The 25,620-nt window shown below is 48.4% G+C and overlaps 11 protein-coding genes across 11 annotated transcripts; 7 read left to right on the top strand and 4 right to left on the bottom strand.

Moving 5' to 3' along the window:
- Positions 1-363: 363 nt before the first annotated feature.
- Positions 364-3,089, bottom strand: BDR25DRAFT_301752 (glucose-6-phosphate dehydrogenase). The gene is made up of 11 exons (XM_033689645.1): positions 2,696-3,089; positions 2,425-2,497; positions 2,355-2,375; positions 1,961-2,305; positions 1,703-1,900; positions 1,565-1,649; positions 1,438-1,514; positions 1,177-1,384; positions 754-1,125; positions 626-694; positions 364-566 (listed from the first exon to the last, which is right to left on the bottom strand). Exons 1-11 carry the CDS (start codon positions 2,737-2,739, stop codon positions 529-531), a joined length of 1,530 nt encoding a protein of 509 aa, XP_033551217.1. The 5' UTR covers positions 2,740-3,089; the 3' UTR covers positions 364-528.
- Positions 2,826-3,796, top strand: BDR25DRAFT_121529 (uncharacterized protein). Its single transcript, XM_033683710.1, has one exon. It carries the CDS (start codon positions 3,097-3,099, stop codon positions 3,712-3,714), a length of 618 nt encoding a protein of 205 aa, XP_033551216.1. The 5' UTR covers positions 2,826-3,096; the 3' UTR covers positions 3,715-3,796.
- Positions 3,797-4,407: 611 nt separating this feature from the next.
- On the top strand, positions 4,408-5,531 carry BDR25DRAFT_301751 (ribosomal protein L35Ae). The gene is made up of 6 exons (XM_033689644.1): positions 4,408-4,447; positions 4,569-4,578; positions 4,842-4,868; positions 4,919-5,088; positions 5,142-5,197; positions 5,249-5,531. Exons 1-6 carry the CDS (start codon positions 4,426-4,428, stop codon positions 5,288-5,290), a joined length of 327 nt encoding a protein of 108 aa, XP_033551215.1. The 5' UTR covers positions 4,408-4,425; the 3' UTR covers positions 5,291-5,531.
- Positions 5,532-7,353: 1,822 nt separating this feature from the next.
- Positions 7,354-7,634, top strand: BDR25DRAFT_216276 (kinesin light chain; the record flags this gene model as incomplete). The annotated part of the gene is given in 2 exon segments (XM_033684868.1): positions 7,354-7,404; positions 7,416-7,634. Coding segments are annotated over 2 exon segments (270 nt in total), but the record flags the coding sequence as incomplete, so codon positions are not given.
- Positions 7,635-12,970: 5,336 nt separating this feature from the next.
- BDR25DRAFT_121439 (uncharacterized protein) lies at positions 12,971-13,847 on the top strand. The gene has a single exon (XM_033683709.1). It carries the CDS (start codon positions 13,065-13,067, stop codon positions 13,755-13,757), a length of 693 nt encoding a protein of 230 aa, XP_033551213.1. The 5' UTR covers positions 12,971-13,064; the 3' UTR covers positions 13,758-13,847.
- Positions 13,848-13,938: 91 nt separating this feature from the next.
- On the bottom strand, positions 13,939-16,502 carry BDR25DRAFT_385936 (uncharacterized protein; the record flags this gene model as incomplete). Its single annotated transcript, XM_033697968.1, has 4 exons — positions 14,565-16,502; positions 14,415-14,528; positions 14,121-14,378; positions 13,939-14,081 (listed from the first exon to the last, which is right to left on the bottom strand). The coding sequence occupies exons 1-4, from the start codon at positions 16,327-16,329 to the stop codon at positions 13,939-13,941; spliced, it is 2,280 nt and encodes a 759-aa protein (XP_033551212.1). The 5' UTR covers positions 16,330-16,502.
- Positions 16,503-16,632: 130 nt separating this feature from the next.
- Positions 16,633-17,550, top strand: BDR25DRAFT_351913 (uncharacterized protein; the record flags this gene model as incomplete). Its single annotated transcript, XM_033694935.1, has 9 exons — positions 16,633-16,718; positions 16,784-16,893; positions 16,935-16,989; positions 17,023-17,103; positions 17,134-17,168; positions 17,203-17,284; positions 17,329-17,352; positions 17,407-17,454; positions 17,523-17,550. 9 exons carry the CDS (start codon positions 16,633-16,635, stop codon positions 17,548-17,550), a joined length of 549 nt encoding a protein of 182 aa, XP_033551211.1.
- On the bottom strand, positions 17,522-19,828 carry BDR25DRAFT_340867 (uncharacterized protein). The gene is made up of 8 exons (XM_033693545.1): positions 19,569-19,828; positions 19,442-19,509; positions 19,306-19,337; positions 19,010-19,239; positions 18,668-18,963; positions 18,303-18,605; positions 18,026-18,241; positions 17,522-17,975 (listed from the first exon to the last, which is right to left on the bottom strand). The coding sequence occupies exons 1-8, from the start codon at positions 19,771-19,773 to the stop codon at positions 17,796-17,798; spliced, it is 1,530 nt and encodes a 509-aa protein (XP_033551210.1). The 5' UTR covers positions 19,774-19,828; the 3' UTR covers positions 17,522-17,795.
- A 304-nt stretch (positions 19,829-20,132) lies between these two features.
- Positions 20,133-20,716, top strand: BDR25DRAFT_301747 (uncharacterized protein). The gene is made up of 4 exons (XM_033689643.1): positions 20,133-20,265; positions 20,316-20,363; positions 20,411-20,449; positions 20,505-20,716. The coding sequence occupies exons 1-4, from the start codon at positions 20,173-20,175 to the stop codon at positions 20,526-20,528; spliced, it is 204 nt and encodes a 67-aa protein (XP_033551209.1). The 5' UTR covers positions 20,133-20,172; the 3' UTR covers positions 20,529-20,716.
- Positions 20,520-23,600, bottom strand: BDR25DRAFT_385934 (kinase-like protein; the record flags this gene model as incomplete). The annotated part of the gene is made up of 2 exons (XM_033697967.1): positions 20,520-23,018; positions 23,073-23,600. The coding sequence occupies 2 exons, from the start codon at positions 23,598-23,600 to the stop codon at positions 20,760-20,762; spliced, it is 2,787 nt and encodes a 928-aa protein (XP_033551208.1). The 3' UTR covers positions 20,520-20,759.
- Positions 23,601-24,257: 657 nt separating this feature from the next.
- BDR25DRAFT_215659 (kinase-like protein) lies at positions 24,258-25,400 on the top strand (the record flags this gene model as incomplete). Its single annotated transcript, XM_033684846.1, has 3 exons — positions 24,258-24,813; positions 24,868-25,138; positions 25,193-25,400. The coding sequence occupies 3 exons, from the start codon at positions 24,258-24,260 to the stop codon at positions 25,398-25,400; spliced, it is 1,035 nt and encodes a 344-aa protein (XP_033551207.1).
- Between the last annotated feature and the right edge of the window lie 220 nt (positions 25,401-25,620).

Raw genomic sequence — 25,620 nt, 5'->3', positions numbered from 1 at the left:
AACCTGACGAGAAAAACGGAAAATTGTGGTAGAGCCGAATGATGCAATCTGGCTAGCCGTGTAGGTCCGGCCATGCCGCCGCCCGAAAGTGTGGCTGGTGGTTAATAAAAGCCACAGCTTCTTTCATCAAGCTAAGAAGCTCCGCTTTCGGCCATCATGCAACAGCGGGTTCCGGGGATGCAGATTGAATTCGGGAGATCGTGCTTGCGAACATGGATATCTATTATTAGCATATAATAGATCTTCATGCAGGTCGAATATGAGGCTGGTTTCGCTCGTTCAGGCAATTCTATGCCCTGCCACCTATTCAGACATGACGACCAAAGGAGAGCAGCTTCGCATAGCACTCTATCAAAAGCTCCAACGACATTGAAATTCTCTATGAGATTGAGATCGTGCCTTTGCATTGCCTAGACCAAGATATTTGCTGTGCTATCCTGCCACCCTTAACCGCCTAGAAAGTGTTCCCGATTATCCTACCAAACCACTCCAGGAGAATTACTTTTCACGCAGGAAGAGAATGCAGTTTCACAACTTCTCTGAGTTGGCCATTGGCCATTGGTAACCTGTACCGCATGCGTCAATATGACGGGCTAGTAAGAGTTCTGCAGAGGTTAGGTCCTACCTGCTGCATCGCTGAACTTGTATCCATAGGACGAAGTGAAGTCATCCAACACGGCAGGGCCGCGGGAGCCTGTGAGGCGTCAGTTTTCATTCAAGATTTGGCTTTAATGTATTATCTTGTCTTCCTACCGTATGGATACTCCATGGGAATGATCTCCTTGTTGTCGTCGAGGTAGTGCAGTAGAGGGGAGAAGATCCTCCAGCTTGCATCAAGCTCGTCGTCTCGGACGAAGTTGGAGTGGTCACCCTTCAGGGCATCGAGAATGAGCGACTCGTACGCCTCGGGAATCTTGAGGTCGGAGAATCTCCGTCGGTAGGTAAGGTCGAGCTCTGTGACGACGGTCTGCATGCTGAGACCAGGCAACTTGGAGTTCATCTTGATGTAGACACTCTCATTGGGCTGGACCCTAATGACAAGCTCGTTGCGCGGGATGTCCTTGAAAATTCCAGATGTGACATCCTTGAACTGGATGCGGACCTCCGTCTTCTGCTCGTTCAAAGCTGCATACCATCAGCATTCATTCTTCTACAACCGACAGCGCAGTGATGTACCTTTTCCGGCTTTCAGAATGAATGGCACGCCATCCCATCTTTCATTCTTAATATAGGCGACCATTGAGGCGAAGGTAGGGCATCGTGAGTCTTTAGGGACTGTGTCATCCTCCTTGTATCCTGGCTTAGCACCGTCCAAAGACTTTCCGTACTGTCCAATGATGACGTTCTTCGGCTCGATTGCCGGCATCCCTCGGAGGACTCGGACCTTCGCCACAGTCAGTGTTCCTGATCATTGTACACCAGACAGAATCATCGTACCTTTTCGTCTCGAATATCTTCGGCGGAGAAGGAGATCGGTCGCTCCATCGTGAGAAGGGTGAGGACTTGCAATAAATCTAGATACCATGTGAGTAGTCCTAGAAGACCTAGGGCGATGAGCACTCACGGTTCTGCATGACGTCGCGAATGATGCCGAACTCATCGAAGTAGCCACCGCGACCCTCTGTGCCGAAGGGTTCCTTGAACGAGATCTGTTGCAGGATCAGCGACTGGCACATTCTTCTAGCCACCGAACCTTCCCCACCTGAACATTATCTATGTGGTTCCTGTTCCAGGTCGCGCCAAAGAATTCGTTACCAAATCGGAGGATTAAAATATTCTTCACCATCTCCTTGCCCAAGTAGTGGTCAATTCGGAAGACTTCATCCTCAGTCCAGTCGGGGGCAAGAGCTCGCTGAAGCTCTCTTGAGCTAGCAAGATCTTTGCCGAACGGCTTCTCAACCTGTTCTCTTTTGGTTATTTGTATGTCCTCGTGGGGGTAGGGGGTCTAGGCTGAACCTACAATGACCCGGGCAATGCCTTTAGTGGGGTAGCAGTTCCGCTTCAAGTGCTGCGACACAGCAATGAAGACACTCGGAGGAAGTGCCATGTAAAAGACCCTGTGCGTCTCCTTCCGTCCCTTCTCGAGCTCCTCCAAGTGTTTCCGGAGATTGATAAACGAGGCATCCTCGTCATATTGTCCAGAAATATATGAGCACATCCCGCAGAAATCATTCAACTGCTGCTCCATCTCCTTTGTTGGGGTCTTGATGTAGGACTTGACGCGGCGGAGGAACTCCTCGTGGTCCATCTTTGTTCGTGCATAGCCAACGATCTTGACATTTTTAGGGAGGAAGTTGTTACGGTGCTATTTGGAGGTTAGACTGGGCGAGGCCGTTACAGCAAGCCTTGCTTACCAGACCAAACAGTGCGGGAAACTTGACGGAGTCAGTGAGGGCTTGTTAGGGTACCTCCTGGAGCACTTACTGTTTTTTTCTTTGCCAGGTCGCCCGAAGCGCCCAATACCACTATGATGGTGTTGTCCTTGAGCTCGAGGGTGCTGTCATTATCAACGCGATCAGCCTTCAGTTCCTCGGGGCTTCACGGAGGAGTCCGGTCAAAAAGCGCCACACTGCCCCTCCGGAGAACTGCAGATTCATGGTTCAAGCTTCATGCAGATGCGCGAAGCACCGCTAGAGGAAAATGCGGCACCGGGAAAGGCTTCTGAGGCGTTACGGGGAGAGGAAGCGGAACATACCCAGCATTGGCCTCAACGTCTGGCTGCATGACCGTGCTCGCCATTGCGCTCGCTGTGCGGGAAGGCGACCCCAAAGGTCGAATCAAGATCCAATTAGGAGGTCCTCGAGGTAGAGCAAGGGAATTTCAGTGATAGCGCTTGGTGAAAGTGCGGATGAGAACAGACGGGAGGTTGTTGTCGAGAAATGCTTGTGGCGTGGTGGGGTTTATCCGGCCCTTGTTTGGCGGTTTGCGACGGTTGTGGTGGTCACTGGTGATGCAATGAGTGCCGCTACGCTTGCGCCTTGAAATCCGATAACAATAGAATGGAGGGAGATTTTCGCAATAACAATCCCCCAAGGGCACTGATGTATTTAAAAGGGTTTGCAATCAAAAGCAAGGTCATCAAGCATCACTAAGCCTATGGTGTCTTGCAAAGCATCTCCGGAGCCAACTGAATCCCACGATCTCCGCCTGGAGCAAAGGTTTACTAACGCCGAGGGGTGCGGACGACCCCACCATTCCTTTGCGACACAATCGCGGGACGGCATCAGCCAACCTCTGCGTTGCGTCTTGAGTATCCCTGAGCTGGAAAAAAGACATCCAAACCACTGGCCAGTGGTCAAGTTTGGCGTACACGCCTTACTACACCGGCAGTTCCTGGAAAAGGCTGTCCTGAAGACGGCTCCCCCCTCCTCGCTCAAGCTCCTCCGAAGTCCGGACGCCGCTGGAATAAATATTATTTCATCCGTGAGTAAAGTGGACAAGCGTTGGCATGTCTTGGGGCTTCAGGCGGACATTCATCTTCGTTTCAGAAGCGCCGGCTCCTCTCCCCTTGGGTTGCATCGTGACAACAGAACGCTGTTAAGGCCCTGGCAGCGCGCGGCGAGGCTGCAAACTTTTAAGCAGCTTTGCCGGTGCTTAAGGCCATCTGCTGAAGGATACTCGCTTACCGCTGCCATGGCATCCCGCTCAACAGCGCGTTTCCGAGGGTCGGAGATGCATTCCAATTCCCCCGCTGGTCGTGTCGCGACGACGTGACACGAAGAAATTGACCTCACCGACCTCGTGTGCTAGCCGATAGAAGCCACTGCGGCACTTGTCTTAGGCCGAGCAACAGAAATCTTAAGGAGTGACGTTGCAACTCAGGTTTCCCATCAGTCATGCTACTAGCTGGGTGAGAGTGCGAGGCGGTAGGTTGACATATCAAATTGCACACCCAAAAGTGGAATCAGGAATCGTTATCCGCCGACAACTGTTGGGAGATGGATTCTGGGACTCCATCTTCCAGGCATGACTTGAAGAGCCAGTGCCTCCATTCTCGGTTGGGGGGGGGGGGGGGCGAGTAGGAAAAAGTAGAACCACGATGGACAAACGAGATACCCAATACGAAGTGGTGAAGTCCAAAGGATGCGAGCGGTTGGAAAAGAGAGTCCCGACATGTTGCCTCGAGCGCATATGGCCAGGGCCTTTGCACAGCTGGTGGCTGCGTATAGCATAGCTGATGGGTTGTCTGAGGATGGTGTTGCTATGTGAATCGCATAAACCGGGAGGGAGGCTTTGGCAGCCTTGCCCTTTCGATTCACGTGCTCTTGCTCCGTTAAGCGAGAGCGCCAAGACGCACATTGGCAATCCGGATTCGCGACGTGAACTTCACCTCACGACGACCAAACTAACTCGACAGCACCACAACCTCGACTCCGGTCTCGATACCTATCCCATACAAATTCCGGAGACCAGGACTTGCTCGCCATGTCTGAGAAATCCCACCGCCGTAAGTCTTAGCCTCCCATTCTCCTAGAAGTGCGCAAAGAACTTCAACAACCCTTCCCCAAAGACTGGATCGTGGCTCAAACCGTTCGACTGCGTGCGCTGACAGTTTTTCTACTATTTAGTCTACGTGAAGTGAGTTTTACGTCTTCCCCTAGTCTCCAAGAACTTCCGACAGAGTCACCGGCGACTTCGTGCTTCCCTGTTCCATGCTCTCCAACCTACAGCTTAATCATCATTGGAAAAGACAACGAGATGCGATCCAATGGGGAGATTCGTTAAATTGGTCTAGATGGATATGCTGCAGGAATGGAACCACGAAACCGGCTGGATACATACGGAATTCCGCACTTTGGAATGGAATCAGAGATCATAATGCTAACATCCGTTCTTCCTAGGGGCAAGCACATTTCCTACCAGCGAGGGTAAGAACCCCAGCAATGAACTATCCATGAATTGTGCTAACAATCTACAGAAAACGCAACACCAACCCCGGAACCTCCCTTCTCAAGCTCGAAGGCGTCGACGACACGGCAGCGGCACAATGGTATTGCGGTAAGCGCGTAGCCTACGTCTACCGGGCCCAGCGATCAGTACGGGGCACCAAGATCCGAGTCATCTGGGGCAAGGTCACTCGTCCGCACGGTCCGTCCCTCCTCCGTCTTGAGATAGGACATGAATTGACGCCTTGATAACAGGCAACACGGGTGTTGTGCGCGCCAAGTTCAGATCTAACCTGCCACCAAAGAGCTTCGTGCGTACATATTTTCTCATTGCATTCAGACCGTCTCTAATAATTTTATAGGGTGCGTCCGTCCGAGTTATGCTTTACCCTTCTTCGATATAATTTCTTCCGCGTCATGTAGGGGAGGGGACGGTAGTTGCAGGACAGGGCGGATGGTGGCGGGTCGACTACAGAAGTCACCGAAACGAGAGGATGCAAGCGGGGAAGGCTTCATGCTCAGTTTCATTCACATGGCATGTTTCTGGCTGGTTAAAGGTGTCATTGCTTTTCGGAAAACACGACAATGGCAAAATCAATCAAGAGTCCTCCCTAGGATCAATGGGAAATGATCAATTCCAAACAACCTCTCCTACCATGTCTTTTCTTTCTAGTATGTTCTTATGTGAGGATTGTTTTGTGGACGGAAAGTCTTCTTTGCGCGCCTAACGACTTTTCACCGCACTCGAATCTGTTACTGCGACTGTCCAGCATTACGGTGTTCATAAGGACAGTGCAGTTCCCAGTTGTGGTCATTATACCATGCTGGTTGCACCTGCCTTTGATTTCCTCCGTGTCTCCCAACAAGTCACGCTCCGGTCATCAATCCCGAACCAGGGCATACCACAACCTATTGGGCTTTTTCGATTCTTACTCATCCTCGTTACAGCCATCAAAAGGCCAATGTTGTTCGGTCATTTGCTTCAACCATGGTTCATCACCAACCACGACAGGCCCTTCTTCCCTAATCAACCTTGCCCTCTCTTTTGCGCTTTCAGATGGGACAACGGTAAAGCGCCTGGCCTTGTCAGAGCCCTTGGCTGCATCCCACTTGCTATCTCTCAGGTTACTGCATTCCTAAACTACAAATTTCCAAAGTGCACTCTCAATAGCTGGTCGAAATTAAAAGAGAAGGGTAAAAAAGGGTGGCTTTCTCGAGCAAGCCTACAGGGATCTCTGGCGGGAGTCTACGAATATCAAGCAAGCGAGCCCTAATGTTCTGACCTAGCACAAATCTTTCCATGATATTCAAGCAGATAGGCTTACTAAGACTGCGTTGCTCTCAGTGCTAAGCTTTTCAACCGGCCGGAGATCCCAGAAATTCTAATTTACTCTTCCGGGGTCTGATCTCATCAGTTAACATTCCGCAGATGGCAGTCGTATGACCGCACTGTTTATAGCGTTCTTTTTGCCATTGCAGTCACTATTATAATAGAGGTCTATTTAAAGATGCAGCTTTCTATTGCCAGATCACTTCTCACAACCTTCGGGGTACTTCTGTAAGGGCTTTGCAATAATTCGCGTAGGTATTGTACTAACTAGCGCTATAGACTCCTTCCTGTTATGTCCAACCCTTCCCAAGCGTACCTACTAGAAACACTAGAGATGACTGGAATGATCTTTCAAAATTCTCATAATAAGTACAACATGTTTAGGGACGACATTGATGAAGGTATCATTATGTTAGGAAACTACGCCTTTCTCTCCCAAGATGTTAAGTCGAATCGTTACCAAGCCGACCGCCTTGTGCAACTATTAGTATGGAAGCGGATAGAAGGGAGGGTAGATTTACACAAACTAAAAAACAGAGCTTGCTAGCGCTTCTTGACGTTTCGCCTACGCCAAATGATGGATACTGGATCATGAGTAAATCATTACGTCCTCATGCTGAGGCCGCCATTAACTTTGGTTCATTCCGAAATGCATATCTGCTACTTTACATGACCCTGCGCCACTCAACAGCCTATTATTCCAGAGCATGGAAAATACAGTAAGCGTTCTAGGAACTCGACGACACTGCTGCTACAGGAACCCAGCAGCTATTTAATCCAAAGACGTGCTCGCTCTAAATTACGGGCTTAGCGTATCTTGGCTGCTTATGGCCGAGGGGAAATACAATGAGGCCGCAAAATGGGCTAAACAGATCCAAGAGGGATGTGAAATGACCCTTGGTTCTAACAATTTAGACAAGCTATCAGTCTACAGTTCCTTAGCTTTTTGCTGGGCATCAGAGGTAATATCAGGAAGCTGAGCAATGTTCGCGGAAGGCTGAAGGGTTCAGAGTGGCGTTTGATATCGACCATTCCCAAACTCAAGCGAAAACTATCCTCGCATCTACCCTTTTCTCTCAAGAAAGATAGGCAGAAGCCGAGAAGCTCTTTTCGGAGGTAGGAAATATAAGGAAATGAGTCATTGGTAATGAGCACCCAGACGCACTGGGAATCGTAAACAATATAGCGGTAACTTTAAGCGATCTTTACGCGATCAGGGGAAGCACGTAGAGGCGGAGAAGATGCACCGAGAGATATCTGCACTACGAGAAAAGATATTTGGAGAGGAGCACCCTGACATGATGACGAGCAATGCGGCAGGGGTGCTAAAAAATCAGGGGAAATATACGAAGACGGAGAAGATGCATCACGAGGCGTTGGCATTGCAAGAGAAGATGCTAAGAAATGAGCATCCATAGACGCTGACGAGTATGGGCAATGTGACAGAGACAGAAAGCAATCAGAGGAAACACGCGGAGGCAGAGAAGAGGCGTCGAGAGGCGTTGGCACTGCGAGAGAAGCGCTAGGAAAGGAGCACCCAGGCACGCTGACGAGCATGGGTAGTGTGGTAGAGGCGCTAAGCAACTAGGGGAAGTATCCAGAGGCGGAGAAGATGCATCAAGAGACGTTGAGACTGAAAGAGAAGGTTCGAGGAGAGGAGCACCCAGGCACGCTAACAAGCGTGGCTAATGTGGCAGAGGTCCTAAGTGACTAGGGGAAGTATGCGGAGGCGGAGAAGATGCACCGAGAGACGTTGACCCTGGTAGAGAAAGTGCCAGAAAATGAGGACCCAAGCAGGCTAGCCAATATAGGCAATGCGGCAAGGGTACTAAGCGATAGGGAGAGTATGCGGATTTAGGGAGGATTTATCGCAAGACGTTGGCACTGCAAGAGAAGGTGCTAGGAGAGGAGCGCTCAGACACTAACAGGTGAAACTAGGTGAACAGGTGAAGTACGCTGAGGCAGAGAAGATGATGCATCGAGAGACGTTGAACCTGACATTTAGTTAGATTTTCCAATCTGCAAAAAGGGATTGTATTATGTTATAGGAGAGTGCCCCTGGTTGCAACAATGGACGGAGGATGCTCATTGGTGAATGGACCTTGAAGGTGTTGCAGAGTCCTCAGAGATGATGACTTTTTAGTTGGATTCATCTTGTGCTGTTTGTACACCTGAAATGCGCACTGGAAGAAGTCTAGTCCCCCTTTTCGAACACCCTTTTTCAAAGCCCTCTTGAGGAAACCCCTATTAATGCTTCCTGTGGACCTGACGACCTTGTCACTGCTCTTGAGGGATCTTTAAGTTATGGAGGTAAATTTTGCGACTGAACATATGCTTGAATCCCTTGGTTGAAGGGATGGGAGATCAACCCTCTGTTTTTAGATAGCCATATACAGCTTTTTAGTGAGCTCTTCGGTGAGCTTCTCTCCCCCAGGCTCCCACACAATCCTAGGTAGCGTAATACGCGATTATTATTATTTTTACCACGTGTAGCTCCCTATTGCATGAGAGAGGATCTCTTAGGTGGTACGGGCTGAGAGTTCTCCGAGGGGCCATCACCCTCTAGCTGAGAGAAGAGCTCTCTTGTAGCCCCTCTAAATCCCACGCTGTACTCATTAACTCTAGTTATTGTAAGACTGTAGTCTTTCTCTTAGCTGTTATCTACCTCCTCTAAAGCTAATATCTGTACTGTGTTACCATCAAGGTTCTCTAGGTATAGTACTTGTAACGGCGAAGGTAAGACAACGGGTCCGAATGCGGTGTGAATCCACTCAGAGGCATATGGGAGTGCGTGGGGACTCAGAAACCTGGGAATTCCATTAACAGCTATAGGCCTTGTACAAAGAATATCAGAAAACTACTAAGCTAGCTACAGAGAAAAGGCGCAACTAAATACTTAGAGGAATAGGGGTACAGCAGGGGCTAGGGCAGTGTAACGATTCTCATGAATCGTTCCATCTCGGGTCGCTCGGAACCTATCCGAAGGGTCCCCGTATCAGCCCCGACCCTGACTTGACCCTGTCCCCCGCGGTTACCCCTATTCCCCCAAGTATTTAGTCGCACCTCTCCCCTTAGCTAGCTCAGTAGTTTTCTGATATCCTTTTGGACAAGGCCTATAGGTGTCAATGGAATTCCCAGGTCATTGAATCCCCACGCACTCCCATATGCCTCTGAGTGGATTCCTACCGCATTCAGACCCATTTTCTTGCCTGCGCCGTTACAGGCAGGGTCAGGGCCAGTTTAGGATTAGGGCCAATACAAGGAACCTTTAGATATAGGTTTGTTAGGTAACCTAATAAAATAATTTATGTAAATTATTACACTACCCCCCTCTCTATAGACTAATAGTCCCTATTAGTAGTATTTAGAGTGGGAAAGTATTGCTGTTATGTTCTTTGCTTTTTTAAACTAAAACTAGTTTAATTTAGCTAGGTATCCTAGCTCTAAGTATTCCTTCACAATGCTAGCAGTGTCCCCTATACTAACGCTATGTGTACGCGCCTGCTTTAATAGTAATCTGCATTAATGTTAAGCTTATTAATAATTAAAGCTTACTATTGTCTAAATATTAGTTTTTTACTATTTATAAAGTTATTAATCTTAGGGGTGTGTTTAGTAAGGTAGAATTAAGGTATTAAGTAGCAAGAGTAAGAGTAATGTACGGTGTGCACAGCGTACGGAGTAGGTAGGGTGGGCAACAGATTTCTGGTCATTGCTTGTCTTCTTCTATGTACGGACGCGAGCGATATTAAAGGAGGCGCGCGGCGCACGGGCATCACGTGGTATAACCACGTGATCCTATGCCGGGCCAGATGGATACTTTGCGCCGTATCGCTCCTGCGTACGGACAATGCCCCTTTCGGCAATAGAAATTCGCCGAAGTCGTCGTCTCCCTCTAGAAGATCAAATAATTTGTAAGGACCTAGCCGCTAAATAAAGCCAGTAATCCTAGCAAAGCATTACGTGCAATCTTGCCATAAGAAAAGCGCTACGGAGGGATCTGGTGATTGCCTTTTAGGGGGCTGCGTTCGGGCAAAAGTTTCAGGTATCCACATGTTACAGGGCTTGTAGCATTCCAGCCCTTCATACAAGAGCCTCAAGCGCCACGAGACCGCCGCAGCAGCACAATGCGCAGTTACTCGCTATGGATATTACCTGAATGCGCCTCTCTTCGCAGACTGAGGTTTGGGGCAAAGTCATCAACTCAATCTGACCGTCGCGCCCTGGCATCGCGGTTCGGCGGCTACACGTATCACCGTGAGTCGAGGCTGCCAATGGGGGCACTGTAGGGTATGCGACGCGAAAGCCTATAATCTATGATTTAACGTTTGTTTTTCGATGACGTACACGAAGAGGCTCATGGCAGTGACGAGGGTGCCCCTATGAAGTGGATAACATTCAATCCTACCCACGATAATCCGGAACGGGCTATTAAAAGTTGCGTGCAGACTGGATATTGGGCCAAATCAATAAGCTGGAAGCAACCTTGGAAAGCCTCAGCATTCCGGTGTAGCCTAATTCCGCGTTCCGGCCTCATGACCACAATGACAACGTTCTGGCCCCCAAATTTCATTGCACATTGCTCTCAAACGCGGGGGTCACAGAAGTCTGGAGCTGCCCTAAAGACCAGTGATCATGAGGCGCATTTCCGCCTGCCACTTCCTTCTCAGACCGCATGCAGCTTTGTCGCAAGTCTGTGCACGCTGAGAATCGGAGACTCGAATTCGTCAGAGTGACAATGTGAGCATCTCCTTTTGTGCATGTCGGAATAACCTTACGGTGGTAGATTGTGTGGCTACGTTAGAAAAGTGTAGCCCTTGTGCCTATCGTGACACTTCTCCTCTACAGTAGCCATGAAATTCGGCGGTCGCCATGGAGAGGAGTGGTCTAGGGTGTTGAGTGATTATAGAATTTCGAATAGATTCTTGAATTGGTAATTTGTCTAGTACTACTGGCCTCTTACCTAATCCTACTATGTCCAAATGTTGCGAACGATCCGAATACCCTAGGGAGGTGTGTGATGCGCCAAAGGAATACCTTCAGTGACACGTTAAAATAAAGAGACTAAGGGCCAAGGGTGCCTGATGGAGAATACAATTCTAAGAGATTAGATGGATTGCAGATGAATATCAAGAATGATAAAGGAGAGAGGTAGAATAAAGGAGGTGATTTGTAAATTTTCATTCTCGATTTTTGGTTTATTGTTACTACATGTACTATAATAAATTGGGCTCCCGAGACTCCGATTTTTCTACCAAAAAAACCGGAAGCTATTTCTTCATAACCACTAAATGTAATTTCTTTAATAATATAAAGTAAGTCTATATAGAGTACGCCCTAGTAGAATGGATTCGAGAGCTAGATGGAAATGGATATAGTGTGGAGAAGGAGATGGAAGGAAATTGACATAGCGGAAGGCTTGGGCATTTTCCAACGCATTTGGTATCGGGGTAAAGAAGATGCTGCTAGGAAGGTCATATGGAGGCGAGCCTAGGTGGCAAGACAATATGGTGTCAGGAGTTCAACAATAGGCGGGATCAGCGGAAAAATATGCTACGAGAACAATCACACCGACAATGAAAGGATGATGGCGGCGAAGCCGTAGCATATCAGTGCTTGAAGTGCGTGAGCCAATTGGAGGGGTGCGGACTACGCCGTATCGTGCGATTTTCAAGGTTGCGCGACACCGAGTGAATTTCTAACACCCCTTGTGCGCTTCGATATCTTTCATGGCTTTTCGTTAGGGTGTGAGATTTTGTAGATGACATCAATTCCGTCCGTTAAGCGCCGGTGGAGTGGAGTTGCGTGAGGGCGAAGTTGGGGCTGGCTCGGTATGTCCCATGATGATGTAGTACCCATGTCCCTTCTCTGACTCTTCATGGTAGATACGACGGCGGCGTTCTTTCCAATCCCGCACAATCGAGTACAAATACTTAGTGCAGTGAGTATTTGTGATGCGAAAAGCGAGTGAATTCCCTAGTGAATGCTGGTGTGAATATGAGAACGTGAATGGAAGTTACTGCTTCAGGTTAAGTGCTATAACGCCAAGCCAACATCAAGCGATGCGGAGGTGGCGCAGCGATACGACAAAGTCCGAGCGGAACATGGACAAAGCAGCAATTTGCGTGAACTATTCGCTTCGCTATACCCATCTAATCATCAACAACGAAATCAATAAGCATGTACGGACGCTCGAATATCGATTGCGAAGCGTAACCTATGACGGGTAAATGTGACAAAGGTCGCGGAAGCGCGGACGAAGAGATTCACCCATAGCCAATCGTTTCGCAGCGGGATCCAGGGCCAAACCGCCGCCAAGCCATTTCGCACGACTTTCACCCCTGCGATTGGTTAGGAACGATTCTGGCATTTGTGAGAGCTGGGGAGATTACAGGAGCAGAATCGATACTCTCCAGTTCGTGCAAGTTGTGGAGGGCCTTGCTAACAGCCTGAGAAGCGCTTGCGATTGTGATGGTTTATGACGACGAAACGATGAGATCCATTCCAGCCATTACGGACTGGTTCTGGCCCTCCACGGAGTCCGGTGTGACGACTCGTGTTCCAGTCCCCTCGGTCCTGAGGTTTCATCTCGCCGAATCCGTCGCGCAACGATTATGCCTCAACATTTGCACCTCCAATAAGTGCACAACCTTCGCATGAACTTCATCTCGTCCGTCATCCCAGCGCGACAGCGTTGTTGTTTGTGGCTTCTTGAGTGGGGCCAACAGGCGGGTCAACGCGCTGGTGGAGGTTTCATGGATGATGAGTGGTATTCGGCAGCATCGCACAAGGATATCGCTGGGCTCGACTAGCATCGATAAAGGCAGCGGTGATCCTCCCCCAAATTCATGCCCGCATCCAAACAACCATCGCACAACACAACACCACATCCACTCCTTTCACTTTCCCTTCGTTTTTTTTGGCTGGGCCATAACGTACATCCTTTACCCTCATTAGTCTCACTAACCTCAACCAACTGTGATACCCATATTAAACAGACTATTTCTTGGCAACCCAACCAAAATGCACGGGCGCTACCTCTTTCTCATTGCCGCCTTCGCTCTTTCTTCCTTCGCTGCTCCGGTTTCTGTTGCTGTGGTAAGTGCCAATCATGTTTGTCGCCACAATCACCCATACTGATGGTGCACACAGGTTGGAGATGTCGATACTATGGTGCTGAAACGAGGACCCGTCTTCATCCCAGATGGTGGCTCGGGACAGAAGCGAGAGCCTGTATTCATCCCAGATGGTGGCTCTGGACAGAAGCGAGAGCCTGTATTCATCCCAGATGGTGGCTCTGGACAGAAGCGAGAGCCTGTATTCATCCCAGATGGTGGCTCTGGACAGAAGCGAGAGCCTGTATTCATCCCAGATGGTGGCTCTGGACAGAAGCGAGAGCCTGTCTTCATCCCAGATGGTGGCTCTGGACAGAAGCGAGAGCCTGTCTTCATCCCAGATGGTGGCTCTGGACAGAAGCGAGAGCCTGTCTTCATCCCAGATGGTGGCTCTGGACAGAAGCGAGAGCCTGTGTTCATCCCTGATGGCGGCTCTGGTCAGAAGCAATAGATCTTCGTTTCGAACGGTGGCACTAGTGCTGGCAACTTGGAGTGCTCCTTCCCCCAACCAACGAAGAGCTGAGATAATCGCATTGAAAGAGTTATCGATGGAGACGAAACCAATCGACTGTAATGCGTGGATCGTTTCTGATATCCTTTGAGGATTTCACAGCCAACCCGGCGGAGGTTGGGTCCGTGGAGCTTTAGGTGTCATGGGAGAGATCATATTTCCGGAAATTCTCCAACCTTTCTTTGGGAGTAATTTTACCCTCAGTTCCTTCGCCCTTGCTCGCGGCGTGCCTTTGGATACTGAGCGGGTAATTCTTTCTTGATAATGGTCTGGCAGACCGTAGAGTAGTGTTGCCATAGCCGACGTCTTCCGTACCCCCACTTGTCCCGTTTCCCTTGCACTCTTGATGATTGTGGCAACGAGAAAGACAAAGCTAAGAATGAGCAGGCCAAGTGGAAGGGAAAGCCATCCCCACCGTACCGACACATACGTTTTTTTGTCGTATGCGTCGCCGTAGATCATCTCCTTGCTCGACCCTGCTCGAATCACGTTGGTAAAGGCCGTCGCCATCCTGTCCACGTGTTCGCTTACGTTCGCTGGTGGTATCCATGGGTTCTTCCGCATTACCCGACGCATGACTTTGTTCACGAAGCTTGTCCTGTACCTTAACAGTGGTTCAGACGAAGAGTTTGCAACGGTCGTAAATGAAGGGAAAATGTCGTCAAAGATGCTAATGGTGTTCACGGCTGTAAGATTGCTAAGCCCGTAAGTTTGGTTTGGACCTGATGAGGGCGCGTCAATAACGATATCTTCCGCGTAGTAGGTATCAGTACCACTTCCTTGCGGGCTATCGATCCGTATAGTTGTCCAAGGGTAAGGTCCTTCCGTTTCGTTCATGTAAAGGTCTGTCACTTCTTCCTGATACGTTGCTTGCCAGTAAGATGAACGAATCGTTTTAACACACCACGAAAGCACGCATTCGTGTGCGATGGGCGTCTCATTACGGTACACACTTGGAGCTTCGTTCGCGGCACCAACGATGATGAAGTCTTCTATCGGATTGCGAATATGCTTGAAGTTTATCGAACCACCATAGAAAGTCTGCCTCTTAGGGTTGGTCACGAGAGCTAAAATGCGCATCAACAGAGCTTCCTCTTCACCGGAGTTGGTCGAGTTTTTCAAATATCCCGACATAAGAACTGGCTCCTTGCTCGTCGAATTGAGCCAATACCCGCACACAGTTCCATTTGGGTATGTCCACTCGGTTCCGGGACCAGTTAGATTAGACGTCCAGTCCACCCGCGTTTCGAGACAATCAAACGTAAGGAGCTGGGAAACATTTACACACTGGCTACAGACCCCAAGAGTTTCGTATGGCGGCCAGGTGCAGTTGCTAGTTGGGCAGGAAAGAGGAACTTCTGCCCGGGTGCCATTGCCGAACAGCATTGGTTGGGTCCCATTGTCGTAGAAGAAGTTTTTGAGCACCGCCTCGAGGTTTTCATCGCGCTGTGCTTGCAACAGTCCGTTCATGTACTCTTCTGGATAAACGGGGTCATATCGCACCACCCTAGGAATTGAGCTATTCCCTTGGAGCTTCCATCGGTCAGGGAAGTCGACCACCTGCTGGAAAAAAGGATCTAGCGCCAGTGCAAATATGGTGACCAAAGCTCCTAATGCCGCTAGCGTCATGCCTTTCGTCCGGATCAACAAGAGAAATGAACCCCATGGCCCTCTCGAAGCGTTGTCGAATATTTCAAAGTCCCACATCTTCTTTGAGTGGCCTTGGAACCAACTCCACTTCAGTTGCCCTAGTGCCTCAGCTACTGGTAGAAGAAGAGCTGCAGAGGCGACCTTAGACAGGACTGAGACGAAGGCGTTTAGTGTGAGGCCGATCCTGCTGAGCTGCCACTTGGATAAAGGCTGATTTCTCAGGTATATGAGGACACCAACAATAGCGCCCATGCATATGGCACTTATTATCCAGCTAATAATCTCGAGCAGCCATCTTTCGATTACATTTCCGTTCAAGCTATACCGCCAAAGCCTCTGTTCGATTCGTTCCGCAATGTTCGGCGAGCTTTCGGGTTTTTCATCGACTAGGGATGGTGTTTGAGTGGATGGAAGCTTGGTTGGACCATTCATGATGCCCAAACCACCGAAATTGATCTTGTTGTGGGTGTCCGCGGTGCCCGATTCCAAGTCGGTGAATTCGGTTTTCTCTGAACACTGCAAAGCACGAGCACCATTGAAGCAAACCCTTGGCCTTTCTAATGGAAAGAAGCGAAGTAAAGGCCTGCGAGGCTGCTGCACTTCGATCTCTGGCGGTGGTTCTGGGATAGGCCATACTGCAGAACAGCCCCGAGCCGGAAGAGTCGATGACGTCGGGACGCTGAGGTGGACTGGTTGCCCTGGTGAATTCTCAATAGCAAGAGAGATAGTCGGCGTGGTGGGAGTAGTTCCATACGACTTCGGTAATCCGCGATCATCACTAGTTTCGAGAAAGATAGGTATGTCTGGATATGTGGGCCATATCATTGAGCTCGACATCTTCAAAGACGTATTGGATTATGTTCCACTAGGGAACGTCTAAGAAATCGGCTGGCTCTGCCAGCTTCGAAGTGAATGAGAAAGTAAAGAGGTAGTCTTTGGTAGACCGAACGAGAGGAGAAGTGTGGTAGGCCGGGGGGAAGAAGCAGAAGCAGCAGTTCCTTACCATTAAGCTACTATTATCGAAGCATGGCCTGACATAAGCGACCAGTATCCGACTGATGATTCGCAGCTGCGTGAAACATCAGACACGTTCGTTACTAGGAACGTGCTCGCCAGCAATGCAATGAATTTAGACATAGCATGCTTGACGGATCATTACCACAAATCAACGGCCAGACCTACGCGGCAAGGACCTGTCTGGCTTCCCCAACCTCCCACAGCGAAACGTGCCAAGCAAGGCGGCTGAAGGATGTTTTCTCTAAAGGTGCATGGCCACACTGTTCGGATGAAGCTTAACCGGCGCACTGGCATACCCCAGCCCTACAGAGATGGAATATAAGCGCCGGCAGGCTGGATCGCCAGGTATAGTATATCTTGTGGTTACTGAGGTAGGCAATTTAGGTGCATGCTATGCTTATTATTAGATTTCGCCCCAGGAATAGAAGTCGGCGTGATGACGGTGTGGCTCGGGAAACAGGCGGTTACAACACCCTTGATGTGCTGAAACCAACATAGTGTTGCAGCGATTAGGGACGAGCTGACGAATGAACAGAAGTCTTTAGAGCCGCATAAGCAGCAGCATGATAAAGGGCGGCGGGTGTCGTCGCAAAGGTAGTCGCTGTGGTGGTCGAAACTTTTGAGGGCGATCGGAGATGTGGCGTTCGCGCGAGACGGCCGTTCCACAAAAATAAGGCGGGCCGCGATCGACAGGTCGTGTGGCGAATGACGTGCGCTTCCAAAAAAAGATCTATGGTGGCCTTGTATTGTACATCAAAGCGAAGTTGTCTTTCCAGTTCACCACTTAAACTCTAAGCTACGTTGAGATGATACTCATAGGATGTTACATGGCTGCGAGGAGTCGTAGAGAGCCATAGAAATTCCCAGACTCTGGTGGTCAAGCTAACGGGGGTCTAGGCATCCACTCAAAGAATTGGCTAATAGCAAATCGTGCATGGCATTCTCGTTTTTATATTAAGAGCTTGGCCTTAGAGCTGCTTGCTTTACTGCGTGGAGAAGCCTCGTTGTCCTAGTATACTCTTGTTGAAGCGGAGTCCCTAATCACTCCTTATTATCTAGGTTCCCCCAGCGTCCCCACTAGTCACTTAACCCTCCTCAATAGTTGCCGGTTGAGCTTATATGGGGACTCCCCAAAATCCATCCTAAATTGTATGGGTTACAGTCCCTGGGTCCTGGATCCTTCCATTTCTAATATTGAACATGGCGGATCCATCAAGCTAAAACGCAACGCTCGGACATAATAGACTGACAAAAACCTACATGGCCTGCTCTGGCGATGGAAGGCCTTAAAACAGACTCCTTATCCACTGGCGTTCCAGAAGGCGTGTACAGCCTAGAATAATGATTGTCAAAGCTAGTGTGACCACGACATATATCCAGAACTGGGTAGCTATGACAAAGTGCGTCTTTTGGCCGTCAGAATTGCTGTCCTGCTTTAGCTGGACTAAGTTCGAGCTGAATATTGTCTGTCCACTTTTTAGTACTATCTAAATGCAGGCTCGTGGTAAAATCATACTGCTATCAACGACGCTGGAAGGAGCGTAGTAGCCATCGTGGTCAATGCCTTCATGGCCTTTGTGTCCTTTTGAGCGTGAGAAGCAAGGGTAGCTGAGTCGCGATTCTCGTTCCGGATCCGCAAAGTAAGGTCCTCTAAAGAGACAAGATGCCTCTCGGATGCCTCGGTGATATGCCGTAGACTCTCGATGTTACGGAATTCAATTATCTTTGATAGCTGATCCAAAGGGCGTCAGCTTTCTCTAGCGAGTTGTGTGTTGAGAAAGAAGCATACGTACCAAGCCATACGTGCCTTGCAGCGCCTCCATCAGGACTCCAACACTTTGCTGGTGAACACGAATGTCTGCAGCATACATCTCGATCGACTTACGGACTTGTTCACTCTTAGGAGAGAAACCAGATCCGTCAAGCTTATGGCAGTGCTCTGTTAGTCTTGCTGCAACATCTAGGCAAGAGCTGAGAATCAAAGATACTGTGAGAATTTTGTGTCGCAATATCTGTAGAGCCTGCATATCTGCGAAAGTGACAGAGTAATCATGTGCAGCTACGATGCCTATTTTAGAGAAACATGCTTTCTCATCCTGCGTCGCTATATAAGTAAATATAAACTCAATCGAGGATTCCGCATAGACGATGGACTCACTAAATCTCTAAGCTGCGCACTAAGGCCTCGAACGTACTCTCCCCAGTTGCCTGCTGTTGCCCTAAGTAGAAGAGCGTGGAGCGCAACAGGACTGTCGCTCTCGCCATGGCAACTTAATTGCCTCCGCAGTTTGTCCTCTAAAACTCCCCTGGTAGGCGTCGATACCTGCAAAAATATCCAGACCGACTGACGATTATCAAGTTTCGCTTGTTGGTAGACACCAGTTTGTCGGATAGACCAGGGGTTACCTCGGTTCCGGCCATTCCTCTCCACGAATTGGAGAATATACGACAGTTCTGATTTAGGTTTAGCTGATGTAAATGTTCTTATCATCTCTCATACCATAGTCATGATGGCTCTCGTAAGCTGCTTGTCCTTCCAAGTTCGGCCAAGAATCCATACGGCTGCAGAAAAACGAGGTATTACATCTCGGAAATTCGTGTCGGATCTTAGAACCGAATTCATTCACAACGTTTAAGAAAGGTGTTGAGACTTGCTGGCACACAAGAATTCGTTGAAAGGCCTCTCTGGTAATCTGGAGCTGTCCCCAAGAATAAAGTTGAGGAATGATGCTAGATAAAGTATCGGTTAGTATGAACGTGTTTCACGGGAGATTATGCAAGCCTTGTGATACCTACAAGAATAGCTGTTCGCCTTTGCTTCTTTGACGCTGTAGCACAATTAGTAATTTTAGCCAGAAGTTTCCAAGAACCGTGATATTGATTCTTGCTAGCTGATAAAAACAGCCTCTTCTAAAGGGAGCTAGGCATTTACCTCCAGTTGTACGACGAGGCTACCCATATCCGAAATAGTTTGGATTTCGATACGGCCATGAATCGATCCTTGAGGCCATATTAGTAGCAGAACGAAATTGTCTCATTTATACAGTAAAATAACATACTTTCATTATCATGGAGTAGGCGTATTATTTCAAATATAGATTCATCCGTCTCAAACAGACGCGACTCATGCTGGACTAGGAGACTTTCATAGAAAGCCGCGTCTTTCCCTGGAGCGAGATACAGTGAATCCCCTCCAGGATCATCTTCTAGTCTAGGGCGAGTATAGGCATGCAAGCTAGTTGAAGCTTCTGACAGTACAACCATAGTAAAGATTGCGTACTCTAGTGAACTAAGTGCATGTTAAAAGCTTTTGTGGTAGTGTTTCGCAATTCATACTTAGCTCATAGTGAATGTTTAAATTAAATCTCCAATGACACCTTGCATGGAGGCAAAATAAACACGGCCATTCAGATTTCTACCCCGTAATCGGTGGTGCTGACATGCATCGATTATGCATTGATTCATTTGGACGAGGGCGGCCCCGCACAGAACCGGTCAGCCATCACTCGTCTTGTGTTTGCCTTTTGCCTGACATGCCAAATTCAGGTTATCGGCGATTTATCACATAATAATGCTACGTAAGTTTATGAAGCTGCCGATCAAAATCCTTGTGGTAACCTGTCCGGCAGTAACGCGAATGCAGTTCCGCCAAAACCCCCAGCGATGGAGATTCAAGCTATCTCGAACCAATACATTGACAAAACTGTCCTATCCCAGGTATTATGGGGTCTTTTCGGTAATAATTATGAATTTGAGGTAGGAGAGTCATCTGTGAACGCCATATAATGTACTAAGCGCTAGTATAGGTTCAGGATGAGATATTCATTCTGAGAGTTCCTCGAAGATTAACCGATGTATGCTCCACTAAACGAGTTGATGTAGATAAGGCTAAGGATTATAGGACGAAATTAAGCAAATTCAAAAGAATTCAAACCCTAAGGTGATTCAGACCAAGTTAGAGGACAGGATGTGTAGATTCAGCTGATGGACAACAGATTGGACTGGGAAACACGTATTGAGAGGGACTTTTATGGTCAATTAAATCTTTTGTATGGTGGATAGCCAATGCGAACATAACACGAACACGGGGAGAGCCATCGAGATAAGTTGTCAAGACATGATGAATACTTTCTGAGAACGAATATGTGGAATATAAAGCTGAAGTTTGTCGTATCCCTTTTATTTCGAGTTCTCTTTTTCGACAGTGAGCCCTTGTTCATCGGTACTATTGTCAAATAGGAATATTAACCTCAATTCGAGAATTGGTTCAACCGACTGACAACTAATCTTTCAAAGCTAAGATGTAAGGACTTTGTGTTGCCTCCATGTCCGTCATTAAGTTCTGACTGATCAAAGTCGCCTTCAATACATACCCTAACGGCTTCAAAATAATGCCTACCCATTGATTGTTTGAGCAATGGTACCCGCTCTTGGAGAAGCTTGTCTCGAATTTGCTCGTGAGTACCTTTATACTTTCGAGTTATCTCGTCCAGGGGTCTCCAAAGCCCAATTTCTAGGAGGATGATGCCAAGGCTATAGTAATCAAATTCTGCACAATATCTTCGAGTAGTGTTAAGATATGCAGGGTGTTGATAACGATTAGTGCCTGAATCCTCGGGGCCCCCGGTAAAAGCCGAGATTTCATCAGGACGACTGTGGTTGAAGCCAACAACGTATGGCATCTGGAACCACTCGTCCTGAAGCAGCTCGGTCGTGGCAAAGAATGCGATGTTCGATGAGTTTAATCGTTTATGCAGCCATGCAACCAGGTGAAACTCTAATATAGATCGAGATAGAATGTACGCGACCCTAAATTTATCGTCAAGAGTAGGGTGAAGTTTGACTGACGCGGTGGTTTCTGTAACTAACTTGCGAAGAGACTTAAGTTGTGGATTGCCCTGATATGGTGCCGTAGCCCGTGGGTAATCGTAGACGACGCCGAAGGCAAATTGATTCGGATCGTGAAAGAACCCTCTGCAGTCGAGTGTACAGAACTCCTTGGGTTTATCTTGGCCTAGCAGATCGGCTATTGCGTCGACCCGAACAAAAAGCTCACGGTTTATTGTCTTCTCTGAGGATTGGCGCCCATACCATCGCCATTCCACTAGCACCGGGTGGGAGAGATCACCCTCTTGGAACCGCCCGATGTTGTGGTCACCAAATGCAGATCCGACCTTTACACTCTTTACGTCGAGTTGCCGCTTGTACGTATCTCTTTCATGGTGTTGCATCGCTAATTCGGTCATGTACTTTAGAGTGGCTCGCATTCTGATCTCTTTGGGGAAAGACATCCCCTTGACATCATCTCGAACCATTTGGAGAAACAAATTGTCTTCATCCTCAACCATGGAAGCTCTAAAGTAAGCTCTGGACTTCTCTTGCAATCTCTCATTCAGAAGCTCATCAAGGCGATCGTTGAGTTCACTGAGTGGAATATGAGGAAATGCTGCCATGCTTTGCTTCCGGGAGGAGGCAGACTTCAGGAGATCTCGGATCTTGTAAAGACAATCCAGTGTAGAGTCAAACTGAGATTCGTGCTCCCAATAAATGTCCCTAGTGGAATCCGAAACACTCTCCTGATCAAGCATCCCAAGGGCATACTTCCACGACTGGAATCTCTTCTGTTCAATAAGAGCATCAAGGGAGCTTCCAAAAGGAATAACTCGGAAAAGTTGCTCCACAGAATCGACCACCACGTGTTGCGCAATGAGCCGTAGTTTTGCTGTAACTTCTTTTGCCCTCGGCCGTTTCTCTTCGTCTATTGCGATCATATTCCGGACCAGTTTGAGGAGCATCTTGCACTCCCTCGGCGATTTGTGCTCTAACTGCGATATCCAGTTGATTACAGCTTCGTTCGGTTCGCCAAGCCCACAGTGGAAAAGATAATATCGCCCTTGTCCCTTCTTAAAACTTCGCACTTTTCTGAACTCCTCTACGCCGTCTTGGCCGAGAATCATATATGTAACAGCCTCCGCCATTATACAACCAAACGACCAAATGTCGCTCGATCGACGCACAATAAATTTTGGAAAGAGATTGTCATCAATATCCTCACATTCCGGTGCGCGGTAGTCCCCAGCTCCCTCCTTGAACAACGCTCCTGAACTTTCGGAAGCCTGCTTAAACCTTGATAGACCGAAGTCGGCAAGGAGAAATGTGTCTCTAGAGACGAGTATATTCTTAGGCCGTAGATCATAATGGCAGCCAATGAGGTTGAGATCGATCCGACGCTCAACAAAGTTGTGGACGTGCTCAATAGCAGATGATAGACGAGTAAGTGCAATGAAGAAAGCCTGGTTGGATTTGAAGCGTGTTGTTTGGCGATCACTAGCGAAGAGCTCGGCCAGTGTACCGCCCTCGGCCAGAGGAAAAACCAGATTGTGTTTGCCTTTGTATGTGTACGAAGCCAAGAGCTCCAAAATGTTCGGATGTCTTAAGTGGCTAAGAATTGCGAGGTTTTCAAGCTCGATCCTGTGGCTTCCGGCATCATCTAGTTCCTTTCTCACCAGCTTGTAAACGTTAGCTATGCGTATATATCGACGGTGCGTATGGTATATTCCTACCCTATTCTGAAACGCTCCCTCCATTTTCTGGTGGCTTTGATCCAACTTGATTTCGTATACGGTGCCAAATGCGCCGTTGCCAATGCGCTTGTCCTTGGTGAAGGGAAGCACGGACCGGTCGTTGAGCAGTCGATGGATCGTGCCGCGATAAAAGGTGGGCGCTGTGAATTCCCACTGCCTCTCGTAGAAATCCTTGGCAGCCGGAAGTGAGAGCTGCTTGTCCAAAGTATTCAGGTTGAAGGGAAGCCTGTGATCCTGAAATTCTCCCTCTTCAATGAACTTGGAAGTCATGGCAGCTTGGTTAGTTAAGACGAGAACAGCGAAAATCTTAATCCCGCTGGTGAGAACATGCTTTACTATTTCGTCAAGATGGTATGGTTTAGCCCCAACGTCCAGTAACGCCTTCCGGACCACATCTTCTGATAATGCTTCGCGGAGAAGCAGTTCAGGGATAAACCACCGATAATCTGCGTTCTCGCGTCGAAGACTCTTGATGCGTGACTCAAGATCATTCGTTTTTTTATCCATAATTCATTCTATGTTAAGTCAGAGTGAAATCCATCGAGTGAAAGGAAGCAGTGAAATACTCATTTCAGAGGGCAGATTAGGTCTGAGTCAACTGGCCACTCTAACCCAGAGGATTAAGGAGACAAACTGCGAACATATCCTTACCAATGTTGGATAGCTCTATATAAAATACCGCCAGTGCTTGCAGAAAGATCCGCTAGGCGACGAGAGAGAGATCTCGGCTAGGACCGCCCGAAACCAGTCAAACAGGAACGATATCACTAGTCAAGAAGCCACAAGGCGAAAGGCGTGGGGCTAGGTATACCAAAAGCCGGCCAGGACCGAGCAGTAAAGTCCTCTTGACAAATGATAGAAGGTAGATACGGAAGCGAACACTTTGACACATCCGCTGGTGTTTCCCGTAGGGCTATCTGGTTCAAAATCTAGCGATAGACCGGCCAACATTGGACGAAAGCAGAAGCAATATAAGGAGCGGGGTTCTCACCAGTCAGGCAAGACATCCGACCGAGGGGAGTTCGAGGCACGGCCGAAGCCTAGCGCTGCCACCACGCCAGTGCTCTTCCTGCTCTATCAAAACACCCAATGTCTAATCATCATAGCCACTTGTAACTAGTTCTCAATTTAGACTCCGTTCGCCGGTTCAAGTGCACCTAGGATATGTCCACCGACGACGATCTTACGTTCTTCAAACCCCGCTACCTTTCCGACGCTTCCTTAGAGTCAGTGCAAGAAGCGGACGCCCCGTACGACTTGATCACCTTCCTCGCCGTCATCCAAAAACTCCAGGTCGATATTCTACCGACTACATGGCAGGCCGCACGGCAGCCAATTGGAGTAGGGGCGACAGGCATAATCAACGAGGCTCTTATCGACCTTCACACAAGCTTCGCTTTCAAGCGCGCCTCGAACAGGCAGAAAGAGAAGCAAGCTGAGGAGAGAATTATCCATACTCTCATCAGCGAAGTTATCGCGCTTGGCCATCCATTGATTCGAAAGCACCGCAACATTGTCGAGCTGCAGGGGATATGCTGGGATATTGTATCCGATGATAGAGGCAATGACAAAGTCTGGCCGGTGCTAGTGTTTGAAAAATCGCAATACGGAGATCTTTACAGTTTTGCAACGCTGCCAGTAGGGAGAGCATTATGCGTTGCTGAGCGTCTAAAGCTCTGTGTAGACGTTGGCATTGCGATCTTGGACATGCACTTCAACAGTACGTTCTCTAGGGTCAATAAGCTTATAAAATAACCAACTAAATTAATTCCAGAGATTATACATGGAGACATTAAGCCTGAGAATGTCTTGGTCTTTAAAGACGACGCTGGTGCGTACACCGCAAGAGTGACAGATTTCGGATATTCCACCCGATTTGCGGGTGAAGACGACCTTGTTTCTGTACCAAAGTCATGGCCCTGGTGTGCGCCTGAATGCGAGCACGAAAAGTTGAAGCCAATCCAAGCACGGAAGATGGATGTGTTCTCGTTTGGTATGCTATGCCTCTGGGTCCTCTTTGAAAAGTATCTCTCAGGGATTACACCGTTGCCCCACGAAGCATACTGGGCGGAGCGATATTTCCAAGGCAAAGGGAAGAGACATATGTGCAAGAGTATTCTCGCGGATCTGAAGCAGCAGGATAGATTGGCAATGCTTGCTCAGCAGCTCGTTCTAGCCGAGAGAGATATAGAGACCGACAAGAAGAAAGCGCTAGAGCGATTCTTTAGCACATCGTTGGCCCGAAACCCAGATGAACGAGACGAAAGTCTTTCAGCGTTGCCTGGTCTCCTCATTCCAACTTGGTAAGCTTATATTGTTCTACTTATGCGCATTTGGCTAATACTACTCAAAGGGCAGGGTCTGGAGTGGTCGGACTGAAAAAGGGCGAATTCCGGGTGCCCGACTGTAACTTTGAGGTGAGAGATACCCTAAGATTTGAGACTTTATGTTGATGCAGGCAGATTATACTATCTATAAATTCCCTCTACCAGTCAGACTATCGAGTAAGACGGTACATTAGACGCCT

The sequence above is a fragment of the Lindgomyces ingoldianus genome (genome assembly GCF_010093535.1).
Source record: "Lindgomyces ingoldianus strain ATCC 200398 unplaced genomic scaffold BDR25scaffold_7, whole genome shotgun sequence".
Taxonomy (NCBI): domain Eukaryota; kingdom Fungi; phylum Ascomycota; class Dothideomycetes; order Pleosporales; family Lindgomycetaceae; genus Lindgomyces; species Lindgomyces ingoldianus.
This window is presented reverse-complemented; position numbering and strand designations above follow the sequence as displayed.